Source organism: Bemisia tabaci, chromosome 5 (genome assembly GCF_918797505.1).
Source record: "Bemisia tabaci chromosome 5, PGI_BMITA_v3".
Lineage (NCBI taxonomy): Eukaryota > Metazoa > Arthropoda > Insecta > Hemiptera > Aleyrodidae > Bemisia > Bemisia tabaci.
Window position 1 is genome coordinate 42418759 of NC_092797.1, and position 25907 is coordinate 42444665.

Consider the following 25907-nt stretch of genomic DNA (forward strand, 5'->3'; position numbering starts at 1 on the left):
TGCAATTATTCCTTTGCACAAATGAAAAAGGTCAAATGAAAGTATGATCCTGAAGAAGCAGATGCTTCACCATGCTACCTCGGATAATACAATCTGCAAACCCCAATCCTCGCAACATATTGCCAACATAATAAAACTTATGAGCCAAAACACACAGAGAGACAGGTGGAGTCAAAGTTGATTTATTACATTAAACAATGAAACAATACAATAGACCCAGCACAGTAATATGTTAACAACATTTTAAAATTAAGAGCCAACCACCTATAGCTTTCGCTGAATGAATATTCACTGAAAAATAGATCTCAGGAGGTAGATCCAACAAAAAAGGAAAAGATACTCGGATTAAGTGCACATTAAAAAGTGGAAACAAGGCCTGGATTCAATTAATAGATTGTCTGTTCATAGGGATTCAATTTACAATTATTAACTGCCAATGCAAGGAGTCATGTTGTTTGCGATTGGCGAGCAGTGCTTTTTAATGATGTCAGGGTAAATTCCTTATTAGTATATTTCATCAGAGGGACAATTGGAGAACCGGTAAAACGTGGAACAGAAGGAAGGAGAAGGAGAGAGAGAAGACACAGCACTAAATGGTAGAAAGAGGAAAGGAGCTGAAAGAGAAGACTATGAGATCGTGTTTGTCTTGAAATTATCTTTTGACATATCTCTCCAAACATCGATACTTTACCAAACACGACTAAATTAAAAATTAAAAAATTACTCTCTCAGTTTCTGCAAATAATGTGAAGTACTCTGCAATACAGTTGTTTGATGCTCTCCATTTTACCGTAAAGATCGCGTTAAGCTATCTGATGTAAATTCCTATTTTTTGTTACTTGTGGCATACCTGTTAGAAAATTCCTTTTACAGCATCACAGAACTTGTAAACCCCAACTTTTAGCACACTGATGAAATTTAATTGGCGTCTCCTCACAATCTGTAACCTTTTATTATTATTGTCGACCCAATTACTCTCCGTTTCTTGACAAGTACTTGTAGCCGCCAGTTGGGAACTTCTCATGTGTAAATTTGAAAAATAAATAAAATGTATTACACCAGAAGGTTGCCCTTAAAAGTTGAGAAATACTAAAACATTGAAGTGGAAAATAGTGAAAAAGCTAGGCTTCCAGATTGAATTCCATGAGATAATTTTTTGGAGACAAAGCATTCCAGTAACCATACCTGCTGCTTTGAGTGCATATGCAATATGCTTGAAGAAATTTGAAAATAATGGACTGGACCATGCATGCAACAAGCAGTTACCGCTCCAAATTTTTCATTAAAGAGGCAAAAACTCAATTAGAATTCCCTGAGAACTGGGATATAAACAACCAACTCCCGTGAATGTGATTTCGATGGTTATTCGAGTACAGATAACTCAAAACACACACAGAAAAAAAGAAAAAAAATCTTTGCAAAGTTGCAGTTAATATACATCCCACATTTTTCCAATGTTATTAAAGGTTTAATACATACTGCAGAAACTGGGCGATGAACAATTTTTAAAGTCAGAGTGCATTCATGATTCAAATAACTCATAAATACATTAAAATAATATTACAGATTGTAATAAGAGTCAGATACATTAATCATAGACCAATAGGACAGAGAAATAGAGATGAAAATTAAAAGCAATATTTCATGAAAAAAGCTAAAATTACCAGAAAAAATTATAATATTTAGTAATCTTCACTAGAGGTTTTTTCCCATTGAAGAAAGTTCTTAAACATTTTTTGACCTTAACACATTGTTAAAAACCTATTGGGATGAGAAAATGATGGGATAAAGAGCAGAAGAATATGAAAACATACAGCGAAAGCTTTAGTTTGTTGGAAAAATAAACGCTTCAAAAATTAACAAAGTACAAAATTCAGTTTACAAAACTTTAGGTGAAATATAAAAAATTGTTGGGTTCATTCATTATTTCCTGCAAGGAGATGAAAGAAAATGGAAAATTAAGCATATACTAAAATCGTAAATTACAATCAAACATATGATATTCAGGGAGTTTAAAAAGGAGGAAGTGAGTAATTGTACAAAGGAGGCAGGGACAAGAAAATGAGAAAAAAAGAAATGATTAACCCCCAAATGTAGATGGAAAATAAAAGTCTGAAAATTAAAAATAATTTAAACGATGAATGATCTGTGATAGGATTGTTCAGTAGCTTCTAAAAATAAATAAAGAGCCCTGAGTTTTTGTTTAACTTCTTTGAATCATAAGTCATTGCTCTATCATAAATATTCTGATGTTACTGCACCTAAACCTATTCTATAACTCGCTAGGTTTCACAGGGAACAACGGAATAAAATAAAGAACTTTTATACAATGACCAATTAAGTGAAACGATGGGACCTTTAATTCTAAAATTTCTAAATGAGAAAATTTACTGATCAACAATAATGGCTTAAATAAGTGATGGGATGATTCCTACAGACAATAGTCTCCTGTGACTCTTGGTGTCACACGGAAAAGAGAGGGCTAAGGGATGGATCAAATAAAAAGGCTTAGAAAGGAGAAGATGTGGAGTCTGCCGACTAGTTAACAGTAAATGTGAGAAGCTTTAAATTTCAAAGCTCATGAGAGACAGAAACAGATAACCAGCAGAAGAGAACATTTCAGATACATTTCTAATTGAGGAACAAAAACCTTAGAAGCCCTCGGTGTATTTGAAAGATAAGAAAAAACCAGCGGAAAGCTTGAATTGCACAATATTTAAGGAAGAAATATCAGAGCTCTTGGACACAAACAAGCAGAATTTGATGGAACTTTTATTTTGTAAGAATCATAAACTAAAATTGTTTCATTTTCTCTGTAAAACCTCATCACTTTATGTAGGAAATTACAATGGGGGGGGGGGGGGGATCAAATTGGAAAATTATGAAACTTCACAAATACGAGAATCTTTCGCATGATGATGAGTAAAATGTCATTGAAAAATTTGATTAGCTTTGATTGAATACATTATAGAGATTCTCCCGACCGATTTTTTGACCATAGTAAAATTTTGTTAACTGCTTCTTACTAGGTCTTTACATACAGAAGGGATTATCATGCATTTCAGGTCATTGGATACTTTTGACTAATATACTTAAAAGGAAAAAGCCTAAACCGATTGATTTACTTCAAATTTTTTGAATTAACAGGGGATTTTTGAACTGAATAAGTATTGGATGAGCACATGGGAGTGCAAGGACACCCAGAACTTGAAGTTTATGCTGATCATTCAGACGCACTCACACATGTACATTCATAACAAACAATCCAACACTTCAACAAAATCGCGAAAATATATAACCAGAGAACTGAAGGGATTCTTCTGTATTTATATCGAACGTAAGACTAATCTAGCTGCAAAGAGCGCAAAGTAATGTACTTTGACTCGATTTCGTTATTGAAGAATAAATAAAGATAAAGAAAATTATTCTTGGTATGTACAACTTAATTTGTAAAGGAATGTGCTGATAACTAATCTAAAAAACTAGGTACTTCAGCAAGGACAGAAGAGGAGAGGATGTTTTTGCCCGGAAAGATGTACCTGCCTTGGCAGATAAGAAGAGAGGAGAATTTGTTTTCTCTCAAAATCAAATCTTAGTCCAAACTTGGACAACCAAGAAGCAACAATTGTGTCTAATGATGAAACATGAAAGATGCTGATCCGGAACTATTCGGAAAACCTGAAAATATTTGTAGGGTAATACAGCTGGTGTTTCAGAAAGGCACACGTTTTTCGTAACCAATAAACGATAAAAAAAACTCAAATGAAACTGGACAAAACATCTATTACGAGCTCCTCAAAACTTCTGAATCAATTTACAGCGAGCTCATCAGGTTGAAGGTCACAGCGGTAATGACTGATTTGGTTCTGATTGGGACACAATTGATAAATGAAAAACTTGAACTAAGTTCTCAAGGGCTTGAATGAATGCAGAAATGAGCAGAAAAACGAAACTTCTCTTCACAGCAAAAAGTAAGGCACTTGATTTTTCCATGAGATATTGCCCACGAAAAATAATATGTTGTATTAGGAAGAAGAAAAGGCAGCACTAGTAAGAAAGCTTTGATACAAAAAACAATAAAACCAGATAACAACTGGAAGACATTTCTTCATTTTAATAGATGTCCACAGAGACGGCATGTGTATTCCTTATTTGATAAAAAAACTTGAAAAGAACACAGCAATGATCATCAAAAAAAGAAGCAAACAATATAAAACATTGTTTTATTTTGCTTGTCGTCGCCTTGAGATAAAGACGAGCAATCAGCACTATGTATGATTCAAATCTACGATCAATTTTCTGTCATGAACAAAGAAAAACCTCCTTCATCCTCATCATTTTTAGTCCTTGTCAAACCGCAACAAAATTTGATGCATCCTTCTCATCTGCCATTTATAACAAATATAATCAACTTCCACCTTTATGCTGATAAGGCAATATCAGCAAATATTGCATGCATTTTGATACCAACTGATAAATCACTGATATGAGCAAAAAGAGGATCTAGTGCAGATGATTTGCGATGTTTTCAACGGACATTGAAAGACAAGTTCGAGAATGCTAGGTACTCACAAAGAAAGACAGCATGAGGAACACAAAAAAGCTTTTCAAAAAATTCCAACAGAAATTGAAATTCTTCTCTCCTAGTCACTAAGCAGAGGTCTCATTTTTTCATAGATTGTGTCCTCATAGCTTACCACTTATTTATAAAAAAGAACTTAAAACGGCCATACTAGAGAACTTCGACGGACAAATATTAGAAAACACCAATAACCACACGAATGCTTCCTAATCAACTCTTATTTTGTCCAAATTCTTCACATGAAAGAAATTATACAGAGAAATACCTAGAGCATTTTCAAATTCACACTGGATGAAAATAAAATTAGGAGGAAATATTTACAAAATTGATTAAAGAGGAAAATTATCATAAAATTGGATTACCTACCTAGAAGTTGTTATACACAAAATTGGAAAAAATTAAGTACCTCATTTAAAGAAAACAAAAAATAAAACAGAAAAGGACAACCTAAAATTAAATTACTTGGAATGTTGAAAAGTCAATTATCACGTTACCCAGAGAAATTTGAAAGGTAACATTAAGTACAACGATGAAGATTAACTTTTGGGCGTTTCCTATTTTAAGTACAAAAACTAATCCGACTTGAAACTTTCACGAAAGTAGTTGTTCAGAGAAGACAATCATTTATATCTACAACTATCCTTCACTAAGGGAAGATCGTCCTCAAACATTTTATTCAATTCCTTGACATCAGCGTTGGCCTTAATGATTAGTTAGTTCATTGTAGCACGAGCAAAATGTGTAATGCAATCAATGTATACTTATAAAGACTCAATGCAAATTAGACTGACAGGGGGAAAAGAGACAGACAGAGGGGAAAAGACAGGATTGAAGAAAAGGACAAAGAAAACGCTTTTCTCTCTCAAAGCAGCCAAGTCTTCCTTCAAAGGATGGACAGACGCCTTGTCAAGCTTTTTTTCTTTAAATTTATGAACAACACAGCGTTTAAAAAGTTAAGAAACGATATTTAGCAGACTTTTCTTTTCTACTGGAAAAAAATTCGAGCATGAAGTAAGTCAAAGTGAATAAGGACCCACCATTGTCCAAGACACTTCTTTCGAAGTCATTTTTAGATAGGCAGTCACTTGCCCTTTTTCTTACTCCTGATGTTCATTTTTCAATTAATTTGAGTGACAGCAACTATAGGATTCTAAATGCAATTTCCGGAAAGAAAAATGAAAAATGTTGTGCAATCGTGCATGGCTGTATTTCATTAGAATAATGAAAATTAAAGGATTTAATTGAAAGAGGAAAAAATTAAAATTAACTCTCTCACAAGAATAAGCCTACTTCAAAGTCCATACAATGAAATTATTTTTGAACAGAGCATCTTTCAAAATTGCAACAATATAGATGCACTGTTCTTGAAATTGAAAATCTACCTGTACAATAAACTGATTCTCTACAAAAATTCGACAACTAATATCTTAAAAAAATAAAATTAAAACTATGATAATGATGATAATCATCTTCTTGAACTTTGCGCAAAATTGTCTAAAAATAAAATCCAGAGGGGAAAATTCAGTCCTCTCTAAAAATTTGGTAGAATAATAGAAAAATAGGCATGATAGTACAAAACAATCACAGTTTTAAATTCACTGATTGGGTCCCCAAATATTACGATTGAAAAAATTTCACAAAAGGTCATAAGGGTAATATGAATTATGATGAGATCTTAAACGATGATGCCTTTATACCTTCAACATTGAGGAGCTGTAAGGTTGCATGTAGAACAGCATCACCTTTTCAGCTAGGAATGCAACACAGGAATGAAAAATATAGAAAAAAATGGAATATCAATGCACGCAGTTGTTCATAAAACGACCCTGTCATCAAGTCATTCCCATGAAACATTGAAAACAGAATAAAAAGAGGGATCGACAAGAACTAGACAAACCAATAAATTAATTACGATCCCTGCAAGAGGAGGTAAGAACATAATAATTGACAAGACAAGAAGCGAACTTGCAGGTCATAAGTCACAACCAAAAGGGGACAAGTGAAATGGTCTGGGTCCATGATAGTAAGCTCTCCTTCCCCAAGATTATGTTGATAAAAAAGTCTTTAGCAAACCAGGGAGTGATAGCATGCTTAGGGAAAATGAGGACTTTGATGGAAGCAGAGCTGCAGGTGAGGATTGGGTTAAAGACTGATGATCACATCCCCCATTCAAATTGTGGCATGAAAAAACTGAGTGTGCTGAAATCCACTGATGGATTGACCAGGAGGAGGCACAGAGTAGAGCGCAGTCGCATTTGACACAGCAGGATATGAGAATTGGCGCTTCATCGCATTTCCGTTTGGACTAAGGGGGTTTTGAGTTGTAGGGAACGCCTGATCCCAGGACCTTTTAACGCCCATGAGCTGAGGGACTTGTGAAGCGGGAGGGACTAAATGGTTGGGAGTCAACGCGTAAGCTGACTGCAGGGACTGGAGGGATTGCTGGTTCGGAGATTGGACAGTGGGCGGAGGTAGTTCAGGTTGGAAGTGAGCGGCCGGAAGTCTGGGAGGAACATACAAGTAGAGGGGTTGTGCTTGAGGGAAGTGGGGTGGCAAGTAGGCTGCTGCTTGCGGTGTCGGCATCATCGCTGAGCTCGAAACAACGGAGGTTGAGGGCGAAGTGGCGATTGAAGATGAGGCTATATTCGTTGTTGGAGCAGAGCTAGCTACGTTCGGGGAGGGCAAAGCAGGAAGGGACTGCACGGGAGGCAGAAGGCCAGGGGTTGCAGCGGTGCCACTCAAATCAACCCAGTTTTGTTTGGCCAAAGCTAGGTTCATCTGAGAGGCAGCTAAGTGCTGTAATGTAGGATTCATCATCCATAAGTCAGGCTGTGATTGTCGCATCATGTTCTGCTGAACAGCTGATTGCACTTGCAAGCTGTTCAATAAGTGCCCATTGACTAACGGATCCCATGGGGACTGCAATGTGGGGGGTGGTTGCGTAAAAACAGTTGGGTGAACAGGGGTAGGGGTTGGGGAGCTGCCAGAAGAGCTCAACATACCAGGTGAAATCAGGGCCTTTGTCACCGGAGATGAAGCATTCGTGGATTGTAATCCTCCCGAGTGCACTAAATTCATGTCATCACTAGAACACTGGAATACTTCTATGTATCGTTGTTTTTTCCCATATATCATGTATCGATGATGCCTTCCTTGCGCAGCTTGGAAAGCACTTGCTTCTGAATCCATTTGAATAAAGGCCTCACCAGATGGTTGCCCCTGAATTCAAACCAATGAAATTCTCATTTAAAACTTAGTAATTGGATAAACGATCAAAATTATAACTGATGTGGTCTCAGAAGTGAACTCTTAGTTTTTTTCTCTCTTAAGAATTGTTATAGCAACACTAAAATATATTTATACTGCCCTTGTTCTTCAGAAATTAGGTCCCTTGGTTGATCAGAAAAGTCCGAAGTAAAACACAATGAGCTTGTTCAGCAATTCGTAATTCTTGCATTTTTGGAAACTAGAGAGTGCACAGAGTTCACAGGAATTTTCCCCGATTTTTTTGAGCAATATTAACCCACGAAATACGAGTCCAAAAGTCCGTATTTTGTGCTCCCATTTAAACGCGCGCCGCTTGGCCCATCTCAAAATGGCGCCCATTATCTCCGTCCGGCGGTGGCCACACTTTTGACCCGGCGTGCCGGCGAGGTACCTCTGCATGCCTCTGCCGTGTGTGGGTCGTGTAAACAAACGAAGATTGATAACACAAATGATCCAAACAACTCGAAATCTCTTAATTTTAATTAATTTAAATCCATTTTCGACTTCAACCAAGCATTTGGCAATAATATTCATCGTATTTTACAACCAGGAGCCACGGCCTATCGGCTCATTTTAAGGTGCATTCTGAAAATCAGTCTTACAAGTCCAGTGTCCAAATCCAGACTTTCTTCTTTTACTTTTTTTGACCATTCTCTTTTCATTTTCGCCTCAAATCAAATGTTTTGCAGTTTCTTTGTCTTAAGTATGTGGTCCTGAATTCATTCAAGAGTTAGAAGTTCACCATTTATTTAGTATTATAAGCCTTTTGACCTCTCAAGCTTTACCGATATGATCTCATGTAGTTCAAGGTTTCTTTGGCCCAAACCAAGTGATTACACATCTGATGTGTGTCTTATGGCTCTTCAAATTCGCAGTTTAGAACTAAATCAGAGACTACAGTTACTTAATCCAGTTCTGCTCTCTTGTTCAATGTTTTTCATAAGTGTTTGTTCGTGTCTGTTCTTTATAAGTGACCACTGTAGTGCATATACACAGTTATGCTATCGGTACAGGTATTATTTCTTGTTTTCTTCAGTCAGGACTTTCTCTTAAGCGCAATAATTTACCAAAGAAATTCACCTAGTTGCGTAAATAATTTGGTGTATAGATATTCTGTTAATGTCTCCTTGCGGTGATGCAAAGTTTCTGAGATCTGTCACAAGTGGATTTTGCATTTAGACGGTCACTCTTGTCTGATAAAATTACTGCTCTAGCAGCTTCAAATTTATACTTTGATCTCTGATTCATCACTAAATGACACTCATGCGGTGTCATTTATCTTTAATCAGTTCAAAGCTATTTCGACAATGAATCATCAAAGGTCCGATCGAAGAAGGAATTTTCTGGTGAGTGCTGCGGCTGAACCGACATCACAACTCAACTTTCAAAAGCATCAACTTATAAAAATTTATCAGGAAGTGGTAATGGTAAGTGGAAATCATGGTAGTGCTCGCTTCTTTCATAAGCAAATTGTGCGCTCTAAAATTTCAAAATCTACTCACCTGCATGTATATTTGAAGAGGAATACGACATGATATGTAGCAGGCTACACTTCATCTATGAATAATACGTAAATTTGCCTTGAGAGCATTCTTAGGAAACTTCCACAATTTTTAGTTTTGTTCCTGAGAGAAAATTTTGAGATGACTCTGCTGGTATTCCCAGGGTCTTTTCAGAAATTTTGTACTTCATAGGTATCATCAAATACTTAAGTATCAACAGATATTGTACAAGACAGAAAATTTATTTGAGGATTCCTGCTAGTATGTTGTGTTTCCTGCAGCAACAAGGCTCATCATATTTCATGGAATGAAGTAATCAAAAACTACTTACTTACCTACAGCTTCGTCAGTTTCATGTCTTTCTAGAGTGAAGAAATTATTTTTTTTTCTCTCTATTTAAGAATTCAGGGTGAATCAAACCTGTCCAACAAAAATTTTAATAAAATCCCTTTGTTCAAAAACACCTAAGAATCATTTCAATGGTAAAGTTGCCGACCATTCTTGTTAAAAGTCCGAAAGTCGGCTGGTTTACTGAATTTCTCAGGTACAGACGGATGGAAGGATTTTGAAAAGACATAGAATTACATCCTCCCATAAGAATAAGTCAGGAACATGGTTAAGGTTATCTGGGGATGACATTTGTAACATTTCGTTGCATGATTTTATAATCGAAGAGAAACAGAAAGTCTGAAACTTTGTAAATCTACGTAAGTGGTTTTCTAGTTAGGCTATGACATTGATATGCTCGTTTTGTTATCAATTAATCTCCACAAAGGTAAGCATACTTACAAAAACTGTTCCACAAGAGATGCGAATGTAACTTGTGATACCTAAGTGACTTTACAAATCTTACCTGTTAAACTACCAGCTGCCCGATTATTGAAACTATGTCAGCCCGACATGAAAAGACATAGCCCTATCATATCCATGCAATATATTCGAATTTGATGTCTTGTCAGGTTGCTCTAAGCCTTCAATAATCGGCCTGCTGATTAGTTGCAAAATATTTTCACTTCCAGACGAATGATCATGTCTTGGTTGATGCTTTCGATAGTAGAGTTGTGATGTCGGTTCAGCCGCAGCACTCACCAGAAAATTCCTTCTTCGATCGGACCTTTGATGATTCATTGTCGAAATAGCTTTGAACTGATTAAAGATAAATGACACCGCATGAGTGTCATTTAGTGATGAATCAGAGATCAAAGTATAAATTTGAAGCTGCTAGAGCAGTAATTTTATCAGACAAGAGTGACCGTCTAAATGCAAAATCCACTTGTGACAGATCTCAGAAACTTTGCATCACCGCAAGGAGACATTAACAGAATATCTATACACCAAATTATTTACGCAACTAGGTGAATTTCTTTGGTAAATTATTGCGCTTAAGAGAAAGTCCTGACTGTAGAAAACAAGAAATAATACCTGTACCGATAGCATAACTGTGTATATGCACTACAGTGGTCACTTATAAAGAACAGACACGAACAAACACTTATGACAAACATTGAACAAGAGAGCAGAACTGGATTAAGTAACTGTAGTCTCTGATTTAGTTCTAAACTGCGAATTTGAAGAGCCATAAGACACACATCAGATGTGTAATCACTTGGTTTGGGCCAAAGAAACCTCGAACTACATGAGATCATATCGGTAAAGCTTGAGAGGTTAAAAGGCTATAATACTAAATAAATGGTGAACTTCTAACTCTTGAATGAATTCAGGACCACATACTTAAGACAAAGAAACTGCAAAACATTTGATTTGAGGCGAAAATGAAAAGAGAATGGTCAAAAAAAGTAAAAGAAGAAAGTCTGGGTTTGGACACTGGACTTGTAAGACTGATTTTCAGAATGCACCTTAAAATGAGCCGATAGGCCGTGGCTCCTGGTTGTAAAATACGATGAATATTATTGCCAAATGCTTGGTTGAAGTCGAAAATGGATTTAAATTAATTAAAATTAAGAGATTTCGAGTTGTTTGGATCATTTGTGTTATCAATCTTCGTTTGTTTATACGACCCACACACGGCAGAGGCATGCAGAGGTACCTCGCCGGCACGCCGGGTCAAAAGTGTGGCCACCGCCGGACGGAGATAATGGGCGCCATTTTGAGATGGGCCAAGCGGCGCGCGTTTAAATGGGAGCCCAAAATACGGACTTTTGGACTCGTATTTCGTGGGTTAATATTGCTCAAAAAAATCGGGGAAAATTCATGTGAACTCTGTGCACTCTCTAGTTTCCAAAAATGCAAGAATTACGAATTGCTGAACAAGCTCATTTTCTAAGGGTCAAACTATCGCAAGGATGATTTTTTAAGGTAAGGTATTTATTTTATTTTTCTAGAAAACATTTCAGTTAAATAAATGAGTTTAGAAATCGGATGAGAGGTTTGCAAGATATATTAATTGTGCTGGACCATCCGCTAAATTTCTGAACTAATGAAGTCTGATAATATTGGCACTGTATTACTACAATAATATTTCTGTTGCTAGAAAGAAGAAATAATAATATACATCACGAGAATAATTGAAAATGTAAATTTGGTAAGAGATATAAAAAAAGCAACAAAAAAAATTTAAGTAGAGAGACAAGAATGAAGTGCCGAAAATAAAAATAAAATTATTTACCTGTGAATTATACACCATATGGACACCTTGGTACACAATATTTTTCGAGAAATCTCCCAGAAATTCTAGAATATTTTCAACAGAGGCTTCATATGGTAGACCTCTTAGCCGAATACAGTCTTTGCGTACACCTGACGTAATTACAAACTGAGGTACAAGAGGAACTGGCGGCTGTATTTGTGGCATTACCAGTTTGCTTTCAAACGATTTTGTATCTAGAGACCGATTTAGAACCTGCAAAATATTCATAGACTTTAGAGACTTTGTGAATTGATGGATTATTTTCACATCGTTAGTTACCGAACCATGTTTTGATTATTTAAGCTTAGGGATTGGCAATAACAAGTAAAATCTTTTCAATTGTAAAGTTTCTATATTTATTGTAATTTTTACCCTGGGAAATGGGGTCTTTCACTCCAAAAATAGAAATCATCATCAATGCGAAAAAATGCTGTGATATTTTTGAAACTTCTACCATTGAAGAAGTTCAGCATTGCTAAAACAACAGACATGGTTTCTTTCTAACAAATGTTATTTTTACTAAAATAAGGAGATGTGACCTTTTGCTCCGTGTGACATTTAACCCCGAACATGAGAGATATTTACAGCCAACAGACAAGCGTTCCTGATTATAACCACACAAGCAATCAATGATTACTGGAGTGTGACAGGAAAAACTGTTGGCAACTGATATATAAATAACTTTCACGAAGGTTTACTTCTTGGGGTTTCGAATTTTGCCATTTTTAATTTTTCTTTGAAAACTCAATTTTATAAAAAATCCTGAACAATATTTCAAGACACTTGACTGGATGAGGTATGTCACTGAATAAAAAGTGGATCATCTTCAATAGAAAAGAGATTTTTGGCAAGTGCAATGCCTCACATGTTTGCTCCTGAATACTGGGGTGAAAAAATGAAAAAAGAAACAAATAAAAAATACGAGTAAACCAATAAAAACTAACCTGCTGAACTTCAGCTGGCGTACTCCTAAAGAGTTCTATATACCTCACACCTATTAGTTGCCTATGCTTAGACAGGGCCTTTGGTGCATCGGACTCTTCGGCAAACAAAACAAATGCATCACCAGTAGCTTTTTTGTCTGGTTTCTTCACAAATAGAACACCTTCTTCACCATTCATTACATGACAAGCTTTATCTTCGGGACCAGCCTCGAAGAAGGAAATCTGGAAATAAGGTAGATCAGATTTGATGAAAAAGTCGTGAATAATCTTCCTGAAGAAAGGAAACTATACATTTTTCTTACTGCCAAAGTCACAGTTCCAAACTCTTGGAAACCATCTTAGGAATGGAAAAATATGCGTTTTGATGGAGCTTTAATTCTAAAATGTTTGAAGTAAACAAATCATCAATCGCTGATTAAATAATGACCTGACATAGTGTGTTTAAAGTCTATTAAAGAGACTTTGATTTTTCTAAACCTTGCTTTTAGCATTTAAAATGCCTTAATCTGAAGCTGTTGTGAGGAGCATTCCTCTTTCAAAGACAAAAGTAGAGAACAAAAAACTTGCCCCAAGGTAAGATGAGGAACATTTCTAAGGAAAACCTCTTCCTGAGTTTAAGGAGCATGCATCTAATTTCATTTGTACCCTTTATGCTTGGTGGGTGTAAACCTCCGAATGGTTTGCACTAATTTTAACTTGTCATAGAAACGTTGAAAAGATTTTTAATGAACCAAGACTTTATCTCGTCATTTTACATTCAAGAACTAGGAATCCATTAACATTCTTAAAGTACTCTAAAGGTCTTTAAAATTCAATGGTGCGTAAAATTTACAATTGACAACAATTACTATTGACAATTGGATAAACTTACAATTTGACTAGCAGTGCAATCATAGGGAAGTCCTCGCATTCTGATAATTACTTCTGCTCCTTGAGTTAAAAATGTTTCTGCTTCTGTCGTTCGACCTGGTGAAAACAGCCAAACAGAAATAAAAATTAAAAAATATGAAGACTCGATCATCTTAAAGAAATTAACAAGAATTTATTATCTCAAGAAATTAGAAGTTCTATTTTAAATGGTGCTATAACATCAACAGTCAGTAGATAATTTAGAGACTCCAATAAAAGATTTTTGCTTCACAAATTTAAAAGTCAAAAGAAACAACTTCTAAAATTGCAATCCCAAGATTTTTTGTTATATATTTTTGGAGCAACAGGAGTAAAAGTTTCACGCTAAGAGAATTAGGTCTTAGTAGAATTAGCAGAAATTATTTTATACTTCGAATTGAAAGGTATAGATACAAGGAGAGGTAGATATATAGGTAACGAAGTATTCACTGAGTAGTAGTCAACATACCTCCAGCGACATTGATAAAGTCCTCGCCAGGGGCTTTGTAAACCTCTATGTAACGATTCGCAATATGATGCTTGTGTCTTTTGAGAGCCATATCTCTGTGTTCTTGATTCACAAACCTAACCAAAGCTTCACCGTTTCTGCGACCTTGGGCACTTAGACAAAGAGCGACGCCACCTCTGAAATAAATGAAAATGCATTATTAATTTTATTATTTTCATTACATTTTGTTTTATTAGCACTCATGTGCTGCATACAAAGTACTCCATTTCTCAAACTGGAATTCCCACAGATCCCACCAGTTGCATACCATCCATCTGCAATCTGGCTAGGTCTCCTTTAAATCTTCTTCAAAAGGGAAGGAACACAGGCCTGAATCTTCTTCGAAAATCTATCATCCTGAACCTTTTTCAAATGATCATATACCAGTCCTACTAATTCAATTGAATGTCACGTTTCATTTCATGAAATTTTTAAACAACATTCAGAGGAGGAAACTGAAAAGAATTGTGTTTCAATTGTGGTGATTCACTAATGTTCGACGTCATTCGACAGTTTCTAAGTTATCTCAGGTAGATGAAAAGATGCTTTGAGCGATTAAGGGCCATTCATAAAATACGTAACACTCGGTGCCCGGGAGTCGACATCAATCCTCACTATTTATAATCATAGTCTCTTTAATTCGGAAAATATAAATAAAAAAGTTGAAATTTACCATCACATAACTTAAATGTGGAGATGAGAGTAAAAAAGGAGGAGGAGGCAGTACATGAAATTCCTTGAACTGGTAAAAAAAATGAAAACTGCGATATCATCTCACTTTTTAGCTAGAGAAAAACATAAGTTTTGAAAAATTGTGTCTACACGACTAAATATGAATATTTTATTAGAGCCAAAACTACTATCATCCAAAATAGGATGACCCAAGTGAGCAGTTAATTAAAAGGCCTGCACGAGATGAACTGTAGGACTAAAAACATCCCACAGGGATGTAAAGTGGCTTCCCCAATAAGGGAGGAAACATTTAAATAATTAAAAAGAAGAGATGTGCACGACTAAAAAATAAACTTACTTGGCCATATTAAGTCCTCTAAAAAATTTGGCAATATCTTGGTCCGATGATTGCCAGGGTAAACCACGTGCTTTGACGACACAGTTATTATCTATTTCCTCATCCTTTGAACTGTAAGCAATAATAGCAATAAATTAAAAGATAGAATGATGGTTTGGCATTAAAAACAATGATTGAACTTAACTTCAGATTTTTTGCCGAAAAAACAAAAAGCCAAGAAATATGGGGGGCTCAGAAATTTTTGGGGGTCAGCAGTTGTTTTTTTTTTTTGTTTTTTTTTTTTTAATATATATTTTATTCTAGCATGCTATTATAATTTTCCTAGACACTGATTTCGCTTTATGCAGCTATTACACGCGGAGTTTACAAAATTCGAGGAGTAGCGTTTTTATCAATTGCCTATTTATTTTGAAGAAAAAGAAGAGGAGAGAAGAGGAAAGAAGAGGAGGAGGAGGAGGAGGAGGAGGAGAAAAAAAGAAAAAACGAGTACTGACAAATTTTTAGATGAAGTTTCTTGATCGTAGTGCCAAGTTAGTGTAAAACACCCTTGTCATTGTCACTTCGTGAATCTTTTCACTCACATTCTTATTCTACTCTCTTCACGAGAGGGACAGGAATCATAAAATGAAAAGGAAGGAGGGCAGCCCTAAGGCGCAGAGGCGGGATTATGGATGATTGCTTTTTTTTGAAATTCCGAGTTAGAATTCAATTTTAGTCTTTCCCAAAGAGACAAATACATTATAAAAGTAAAATAAATTGCAAAGAGGCTCTGAATGGTTACATGAAGATTCCAGAGGTTTCATGTCAAAATGAGCGACAGAGTAATAGAAAAAAAATGAAACGGGGGAAAAACGTGGAGGTCTGGAGGATCACCTGCGGCTGTTAAAATTAGTAATTTTCCTGTATCACGTACGAATGCTTTTGAAATTCATCCCAGAGCTCGTTTCTAAAGGAAAAAATTCACCAAGACAGAGAGAGAGAGGGATAAAGTATGCTAGAGATGAGCGAAGCATTCAAAAATAGAAAAAGTGTGACTAAGGGACTAAGTCACGACAAAATCGAATCGATAGAAAGAGGTTAGAAATTTTATTCCTCCAAAAACCTTCATGATATGGATGAAATTCAACGCCCAATTTCACAATCAGTACATTTTTCTCGACTTAAAATTTTTGATAGAAGAAAATATGCGGTTAAATAAGCTCAAAAGCACTTCTGACTAATTTCCCCTCCGAAAATATGCTACATTCAGCCGAAGTGTGTGTGTGTTCTGCCTTTTCTACACACCATGCGCCAAATGCGCCTAAAAATAGGGCTTGGGCGCCCAAAAATTAGGTTGGCTGGGCCATCGTGGCGCCTGAAAAAGTTGACGCACCCCTCGATTTTTTCAAAATCCCTATCACGAAGCAGCGATGACGTATAATGCTTGTACGGAAAGTTAATTTGGCTCCTAAAAAATTATAGGAGGCTCCTAAAAATCGGGTTTTCCGGCTTTCCGGGCAAGATGACGCCTAATATATAAAGTAGCGCTACGTTCTTCATTCTTTAATTCATTCCGAATGATACCGATCCTTCTTAAGAGTAAAACTTGGTAGGGCACGAAAATTGGTTCGTTTCCGTAATAAGGGTCATTAATTCATTTGCGAGGCACGCGAGCTGCAAACGACCGCCTGAGTAAATATTTGAACATCATTTGTGAAACTTTAAATAAACAACTCAAAAACGGTAACTGGCTCCGGTTCGCTGAGCTAATCGATTATACTCAGAGCGCGGGTATCAACATAAACACGGGGGCAACAGGTCGAATGCGTAACTGGGTGCCCCCGGAAAATGCGTCCTTTGATGCGGTCGTTTGAGACGTACGAGGAAAATGAAGAAACAAGTGAGAAAGCTCAATTACGTTTGTAGTAGAGAAGCGCTGAGCTCTGTTCTATGTAGGAGCGTTTTTAAGTTCCCGAGAAAGATGAACACCGTTGAGATGAAAGAACTCGCTCACCAAAATTTCTACCGTCAATTTTGAGAAATCTACACTACGGTTTAAAAAAAGATAAATTATAGAAAAACGACCATCGGCCTCCATGTTTTGACATCAGAAGCATGTAATACAGCTATCACAGATTAATCTATTCTAAATATGTTAGGCCCTTCTCTGCCATCTTGTTGTTGAGCTGGGGCCCCATCTGAACGCTAGTTTCTATGTAGGCGCGTTTTTAAGTTCGCCGAAGAGGATGAGCACCGTTGAGATGAAAGAACTCGCTCACCAAAATTTCTACCATCAATTTTGAGAAATCTACACTACTACGGTTAAAAAAAAAATTATAGAAAAACGATTATCGTCCTCTGTGCTTTGACATCAGAAGCATTTAATAAAACTATTAATAGTAATCTACTCTGGATATGCAAAGCCCCCCTCCGCCATCTTGTTGTTCAACTGGTGCGCTACTTGAACGCATTGCCACTATTGTACTAGAATTCTAGAGGCAGGTTGAAAATTAAAAAAAAATCAAAAATGATAAAAAAAAGCTACGTGCCGGTGTTCAACTTCGATTGTAGAAATCGATCTTAAACGAGGGAATTTTAGGAGAATAAGGATAAAACAATACGAAACCACACGCAAATCCATATACATTCTTACCTGCCCATGGCTCTTGGGTCGATTACTTGAAATGTTCCAAAGGTTGCATTAAAAATAGAAAAATACAAATGAAAGAACTTGAAGTACGTGCGTACAATTTCAAATTGGTGCTATGCATGATTCGAATTTAGAGCAAAATCTTAAGGTAATTTTCGCCCACGCATGAACTAAGTATAGGATCTATTGTGGGTTACCGTTTGTTAGTCTGTAACTTAATTCCTTTGCCCATTGCAACCAAACGGATCGCTACATTTTTCATTTGTTTTTTCGATCCATCTATCTATCTGGCTATACGCAGCCCGCTGTGCCGTTGAAAGTGTCGAATGATCCCCAAGCTCGCGTTTAGTTATTTAGGTTCCTCTATAAGGAGAGTATAATCATGTCTGTGCCGCTCTCTGATTGGTAATTCAGTTTCAGCATGGAGTACATAGAGTCGTAATGTAAATGGGAGAGCTGGCGCCGTGTTCTGGTCGACGAGTTCCGAACCCGGTGTGCGCCGAGCTTCGGTCAATCAATTTGGCGATGTAGAATGTATCGAAAACAATCGATTATGAAACGAAAAAGTGACCCGGCGCACAGTGGATTGAGTCAATAGAAGAGGTCGGACAAAATCGGGAAACTTTAAAAGTTTGTAACTCCGTTTATACAAAACTTTGAGGTCCTAAAAGTGGCTTTATTGGTTTCTTCGTAAAATTGTCTTCTGTGAGCACCCCTTAAAATTTAAAATGTGCCGAAATAAGCATCAAATTTTGCAGTTTCAGTCAAAAATTTCATGTCCGACCTCTCTAATTGACTCGATCCACTGTACGGCGTGACGCAGGAGTCTCGGAATTCGGGACCTGGAAATGCTTAAAAGTGGAGTCAGATCTCCCATTTACATTACGACTCAATGTACCTACACTCTTTGAGTTTCAAGCCTTCACGAAGCAGGATCATCCAATTCTTCTGGCTCCTTAATGTTGTCGATAAGAGGATACGTAATAATAATAGTAAACGGAAAAGAGTCCGATCTTTAACGACTGACAGAGTAGGTGATATTTAGATCGCGCGCTTTGAAGCGACACAACTCAACATACTGTTTAGACGACGGGGACTGAGGAGAACTCAGGTTTCAACAATAGTATGAGCGCATGAAGAACAAATTCAAGCGAGTCTTCGGAGAGTTTACTTTACACTGATCGAATCTTGTTGTCGACTTATCAAAAGGACTAACATCACATTCGATGATTCGTTGCGAAACCAAGCTACTGCACTTGGTGGAGGGAGAAGCTGCAACTATTTCCGTTTTCGAAAACATTATGCGTCGCGGATTATTTCAATTGCACTTCGGGCGAAATCGAGATGCATCATAGAAAACAACAGAAGGCGTTTCAGCATCGCTACTTTATTTTTGACGTTCTAAAACTTGTTCGCATCATAAGATACTATTCTGACTTTAAGCAATAAGACTTGAGATATAATACTAAGACGTTGAAATGTACGTTGAACTTACCAAATGCCAGGTTCTAATTTGATTTCTACAATTTCAGGATTGCTAAAACAATGACCTGCAACACAAGAAAAAAATCACAGTTGGTTAAGATTTTGTCAGTACAGAGTGAGTTAAAATAAAAAAATTGTACCTTTCAAGAAAACAAACCGAAGTTCTAGGTAGAATTGAGAAACATTCTAACAACACTACAGTCAGCTTTCAGGGAGTAAGTAATGTTTTATTCAAGTAGTCTCTGATGAATCTCTCCAAATGGCCGTTTTGCAAGTCCACACGAGAGGAAAAGTTTCATGGAATTTTTCGAGGACGAATTGTTGGATCTGAACAGAGCCAGCCTATCTACAACACATGTAGCCGAATTTCTTCTAATGTTTTAATTTTTGACGGAAAAACTAACCAAGCCCTAGCTTAAAACTTAAAAGGACTACTCTACATATAGAACATATGGATAAATTGCAGGCAATTTCAAAACATAGTGATGTTCACGCAGCATTTTAAAGAGAAAGAAAATGGTCAGTCAGGGGGAAAATAGGCATGTTCCCAGTTTTTAAAAATCATCTACATGAAGAATTGCTCGAAAAGATTTTGTGCGTACTTCTGGCATCTCGTGTTCTGGGGAAGCTTTAAAATGTGTACAGCAACGCTAAATATAAAATGAAAAAAAAAGCGTCACGCGATATTGATGACCTTGATGCTCCGCTGTAGTCTACATCCCGGTCTGGCTTTAAATCAGCACATGTAAAAGTACTCGGGTGTTCCTCTCATACGTGTTCACGCGAAAATGAAAACAGAAAGTTGCACAGGTGTTAAAACTCCTCATAAAATCTCCCTCGTTCTTCTGAACCTTACAACTGAAAGTTCAGGTAGAACACCTTCAGAGTAGCGAGTTTATCGACACTGAGACATCCATTTCTGATTGGTTTACCAAGCCACAGGGAACGAGAGCGTAGAGGTCATTTTCGTATTGAAATTTGAAAAGCCTCTTGCCCACCTCCCCTCTACCTACCGATTGGTAAATTTTAAGGGGAAACTCCCAATCTAATTTTGCAGAGTGTCTTTTAAACTTTAAATTCTGGATTTTTCTGATAATTAAGACGAGATTATTGATTTTTTGTGCGAATAAATTGACACTCGTTTGATTTGAAAGAAATCAACATATTAAATGAAACGAATCAAATTTTTGAAAAAGGCTTGAAGCACTAAGAATTTCCTGATCCATGACCGATCTTCATCATGTATTCCTGATTCTTCCTATCGACATCGCATTTCCTGATATTTTCTGGGTTTTTCGGTTTAGACATCCATTTTCGGAGTGTTACCTCTAAATTTTCCGCACACCATTCCCTCTTACGCACTAGAACTGTCACAAAGAATGAGTGCAAATTATGAGATCAGCATCGTCGTAAACAATAGACAAAAACGAAAGCATGGTCAGGAAAGCATGAATTTTGAGTGAGTTCAATATTATATAGTTATAGTGTAGCGTACTTCGATAAACTAAGGGCTATTGGACTGCATATCCCCCCCCCCCCCCATCAGGAGCACCAGATGGCGACGTGCATTGAGTCATTCAGAACCGTGCGCACGTAATTAGGCACAAAATTTGATCACATTAAGCAGAAATGTACTAAGTCACATCACCCACACCCAAATTTCATAGAAAAATGCAAGTATTTACGGGAAAACAGTCATACGACCTCTTTGAAAACTTCAGGAAATTTTCTTCAAGTCACAGCAGGAATCCCCTGAAATTTTCAAAAGAATCTATCCTACTGTTCTCCCGTACGAAAATAAATCATCCGATGAAATTAGGCAATGGCTGATATGACTTGGTTCCTTTCTACTCGACGCGGTCCAATTAAGGCACCGTTTAAGACCCTTCTTCAAGATGGGCAATTACACTGCCGACACCCCAAATTAGGAATCTCGCCTTGGAGTAATTAAGGTGACTTAAAACTTCGGGCTTCGAAGTGCCCGAAGATGAGAATTCCGAACAAAATCTTGGTGCGGTTAGGTCAATTTCTTCCAAAAATGTCTTCGTATGCGTGTAAACGAGTATTTATACCCAGGGCCCGACTTACATCGCTCCAAAATAAAAAAAATTCACGTTGATCTCAAGCGAGCTCTAGGCTTCGACTAATCGGAGTGCACTGAGCACGGGATCGAGCGACGATGAAGGTGCAATAATTACTGGCGTGTAAAGCTATAATTTCCGGAAATCTGCGTTCTACTACCACGAAAACTTAAAGTTGCTGAATAAAAACGGAAAGGGAAGAAGAAGAACTCGACGACGAAGAAGACGAGGTAGAAGAAAAAGTTATATTGGCCATTCCTCAGTCATCTCTAGAATTTATCCCATGAATTAGCCAGACTACATGAGACGTTGCTTACTTTTTTAAATAGAAGACTGAACAAAACTGAAACTTGAAATTTTGTGAGTTTATTCTTAATAATCTGAGTTAAATTCACGCAGGGTAACATAGTTTTTGCTGTCAGAAAACATAAAAAATAAGAAAATAAACATCAAGTTTAATCACTAGTAGGTTAAATGTTCCTCGTTATTTTTCCGTTTTTCCAACCCTGTTGACGTTTTGAAATAGGATTCGAGTGGATCAAAATTACCAATTCTGAATTTTCAAACAATCTAACACGTCCACCGTATTATCTATGAAATCTCGAAGGAGTCAAATCGGATTTCTTCTGTGAATCCATCAAGACGACTCCAAACATGTCACCAAATTGCCAGTAATCAACAGTAAATCAAAATATATCTCCATTTTGGGACGAATTAACATCCGATCGAGACGATGATGGAGAACAAAACGACGCGTTCAGCCGGTATTGCGCGGGGTCCGACTTCACTTCACATTGTGTTCTCGTTTTCGTGGAATTATCAAATTTAATTGACTCTGCCGGGATATTATCAACGTCAGTGCGTCATACACTTTAAAAAAATATACTTTCAAACGCCAAGTAACGGTGTTGTCGCTCCTTTTGTTTTCCGCGAAAATACTTCGAAAGGCTGTTACGGAGGGCTAGAACTCTAAAAGCGATGACAAAGCTATTTTTGTACGTGCACACATTCATCGAAATAAGAGTCAGTGATTATGTACTGTTGTGATGCTCCGGTCTATCGCAAATTGAAAACGAGTTCATCAGCACTAGATGTAGTGAATTCATGTGGCGGTGTTCCGATTCATGATATTTGAGAGCACCGAACAGCAAATCTATGATTTTCGTATGTTTAATTACTAAATTTTTTTTACAGCGTGTATTACCTCTTGCGCCGTACATGCATCGTCGCACTATGGATGGAGTCAATGGGAGAAGTCGGACAAAATTAGGAAAATGTAAACGCTTATAACTCCGTTTATCCAAAGCTTTGAAGTTCTAAAATTTGTTTCATTGGTTTCCTCGTGAAGTTTTTTTAAGAAGCACTCCTTAAAGTTTAAAATGTGGCGATATAAAAATTAACATTTGCAGTTTTAGTCAAAAATTTCATATCCAACCTCTCTGATTGACTCGATCCACTGTGCGTCGGCGGGTTGATCATGGGACGCATCGGAAGGAGTGGCGCGAGTAAGAGTATACGTCGAACTGAATATACCACTGTTCGAGCTCTACGGTAATGCGTAAGGCCTAGTCTTAATTTGAAGGTGCTTTTCTACTCGCTGATTCCTACGTCGAATGAATTAAAAAATAGGATAGATGACGTTTTCCACCGCGTTCGTGGAAGTCGTTGACCTGCCTACCTCTGTCTTATAAATCAGTAGTAAAAGATGCGCAGGTTGCTTGAAGTGCAGTGGAGATGAGATCGAAGCGGAAGAAATAAAAAATTACAGCCTTCCTTTAAACACCAAGTCCCGAATCCGTTAAATTCACGTGAACTTATAAATACATCGATTCCGATAATTTTTGAAGGCTGACCTATTTTATTTCTAAGTTTTGGAAGGCAAGAAATACTTTTTACAAAGCTTTCACCATTTTGGCAAAATAATGGTGCTTTCTCACCGCCTCGATCAACTCCCACCCAGCAAGACAGTATGGAAATTGAGCAAGAGAGCGGTTGATGACGGCGCAGAGATACAACTATTCGTACTTGATGGATGTCCGTGTTGCGTCTGCAAAATTGAAGGCGCGATAGCGCGAGGCATGAACGCGCAATATGCTCGCTCTACACTGCCGATGAGGTGTCGCTCGGGATTCGGGAAAAGTTTTAAAAAAAAGAAGACACGAGTACATCTCTCCCTTCAACTGTGTTTGTACTCGACTTTTTTCTCTTTTTTTTCTATTTGATGCCCGAATCTTATTTAATGGTGCATTTATTAGACCTGTATCTGAAGCTTGCATGTACCGGCCACCGGCCCCATAACAAGCGTAAATGGCATCCAAGCAAGGGTATCTGCCGTGTTAAGGAAAAACGCCGTATGAACATTCGAGAGTTGCCAAATTTCCTTCAATAAAATGTTTATTTTTGAGCAAAGTTATGAACATTTTTCCTCGAAATTTTCAGAGGCTTCATGTGAAATTGCAAACAACATTATCTGAAAAGTTGGAAGAAAAATATTCATAAGTGTACTAGGAAATTCGTGTTTTATAAATGGAAACCTGGCAACTCCTGAAGGTTCATACGGCGTTTTTCCTTAGTACGGCAGTAATGGCGTCAGCATATGCATTTCGTGGAAGTCGGTAGGTACCTGCGCTATTACCGACGCAAGAACTTGGCTTTTCAGTTGTTTTCCGTTTATTCACGACCGGAGCACGAATCAGTAACACCCACATTTCTAATCCATGTTGGATCCAGAAAAATCCTCCCCCAAAAAGGGCATATCTTTGAGCGCGAGAGGAAGAGTTCCTTATTAAAAATCCAATGATCAGGGTTACTATAATTTCCTCATCTTCAATATCCCTGACTTTACGTGACTAAAAATCTTCTTATTCCATGACTTCCCCTGACCTTCAAACAAAATTTCCCATTTTCTTTTTTTAACAAAAACGCTGACTTTCGCCTAACTTCGAACAAAATTCTCTTGTTTCGAGATCAAATAAATTCTAGCTAGAGCTCAATTCAGCTATGCATTCACCACTGCAAAAATATCAAAGGAAATCGACAAGCCCAGCGTTCATGGAGGCTATTTCCATTTTAATCTTCCGTCACATTCTTACGGCGCAATGATACAACTATTTGAACTCTCCGGAATGCGTAAGGTATCGCGCCGCATTTGAAGGCGTTTTTAAAAACAGCCAAGTTCCGATACCCGGATTATCGTTTTGCATAGTTCATATTATTTTGTTTTCATTTCTAACCACTTGTTTCTTCTTAATCCTCGTATAAAAACCACCCATTTGCTAAATACAATTCTAGCTGGAGCGCAATTCAGCTTTGCAATCACCACCGCAAAAATGTGAGCGGAAATCGAAAATGCCAGCGTGCATGAAGGCTATTTCAATTGTAATCTTCCGTCACATTCTTACGGCGCAATGATACAACTATTTGAACTCTCCGGAATGGGTGAGGTATCACGCCGCATTTAAAGGCGTTTTCAAAAGAGCCAAGTTCCGATACCCGGATTATCGTTTTGCATAGGTAGTTCGTATTATTTTGTTATATTCCGTACCACTTGTTTATTTTTAATCCTCGTATAAAAACCACCCATTTGCTAAATACAATTGTATCATAGATAGAAAAAGGCATTCAGTAGCTGGTTTGAAGATGGCAAGCCTTAAAAATAACGAGAAAGGGTGAACAGTTGGAAGATTAGTGATATGTTTTAATAATTAATAGATGTGGCAGAAACTCCCTGACTTTTCCCACGGATTCCCTGACTTTCCCACTTTCCAGACGCCGACAACCCTGGAAAATACTTCCTTTTAAAGTAATATCGGTCCCATTCATTGGCGTTTCCCCCGTTGTGTTCCGATTCGATAAATTGTTTTAAAACGACGCGTATGCTCTGTGGCTTCATTCATTTCACAACACGAACACGTTGGTGCCGTCCCATCGGCTCGGTTTATCGACGGCTGATAGAGGACGCGGCCGGCGCGGACGGGAGCTTATTCTTATTCTTTGCTTTGCTCTTGATTAACTCTTTATCTTATCTTTTCGACTTTCCTCTCCTCAAAATCTCGACCGTCCGTCCCGCTTCTCCCAGAAATCGTTTAATTTAAGTAATGCGGCAAAATCTCGTCCGACCAATTAAAGAACACCGGATTCGGCTCCCCATTCACGAGGTTTTTACGTTGGTATCACCGACAGGACGCTTGCCACGACTTTATCTCATCGCAGAGGCGTCGAGGGGAATCCACAGTTAAGTTATCGACCTACCGAACTGGGAAGGGCTAACGACATGTTCTCTCGTTGTAATTTGGATGATCAATGACATGTTAGACACATTATGGATGAACATTTACCCTATAC

General features: G+C 37.4%; 1 protein-coding gene across 6 annotated transcripts in view; it reads right to left on the minus strand.

The window, feature by feature from the left end:
* The window catches only part of fus (epithelial splicing regulatory protein fusilli), a 220160-nt gene that overhangs the window by 17799 nt on the left and 176454 nt on the right, over positions 1–25907 (minus strand). For 5 of the 6 annotated variants that reach the window (XM_019054503.2, XM_019054502.2, XM_019054500.2 and 2 more), the window contains 7 exons: positions 19493–19547; positions 15369–15479; positions 14300–14475; positions 13814–13908; positions 12943–13164; positions 11978–12211; positions 167–7801 (listed from right to left, as the gene is read on the minus strand). In XM_019054503.2, coding sequence (XP_018910048.1) covers positions 6752–7801; positions 11978–12211; positions 12943–13164; positions 13814–13908; positions 14300–14475; positions 15369–15479; positions 19493–19547 — 1943 coding nt within the window. In that variant the 3' untranslated portion in view covers positions 167–6751. Of the gene's footprint in view, positions 1–166; positions 7802–11977; positions 12212–12942; positions 13165–13813; positions 13909–14299; positions 14476–15368; positions 15480–19492; positions 19548–25907 lie in introns of those variants that run through there. The other variant, XM_072300752.1, reaches the window with a different exon arrangement.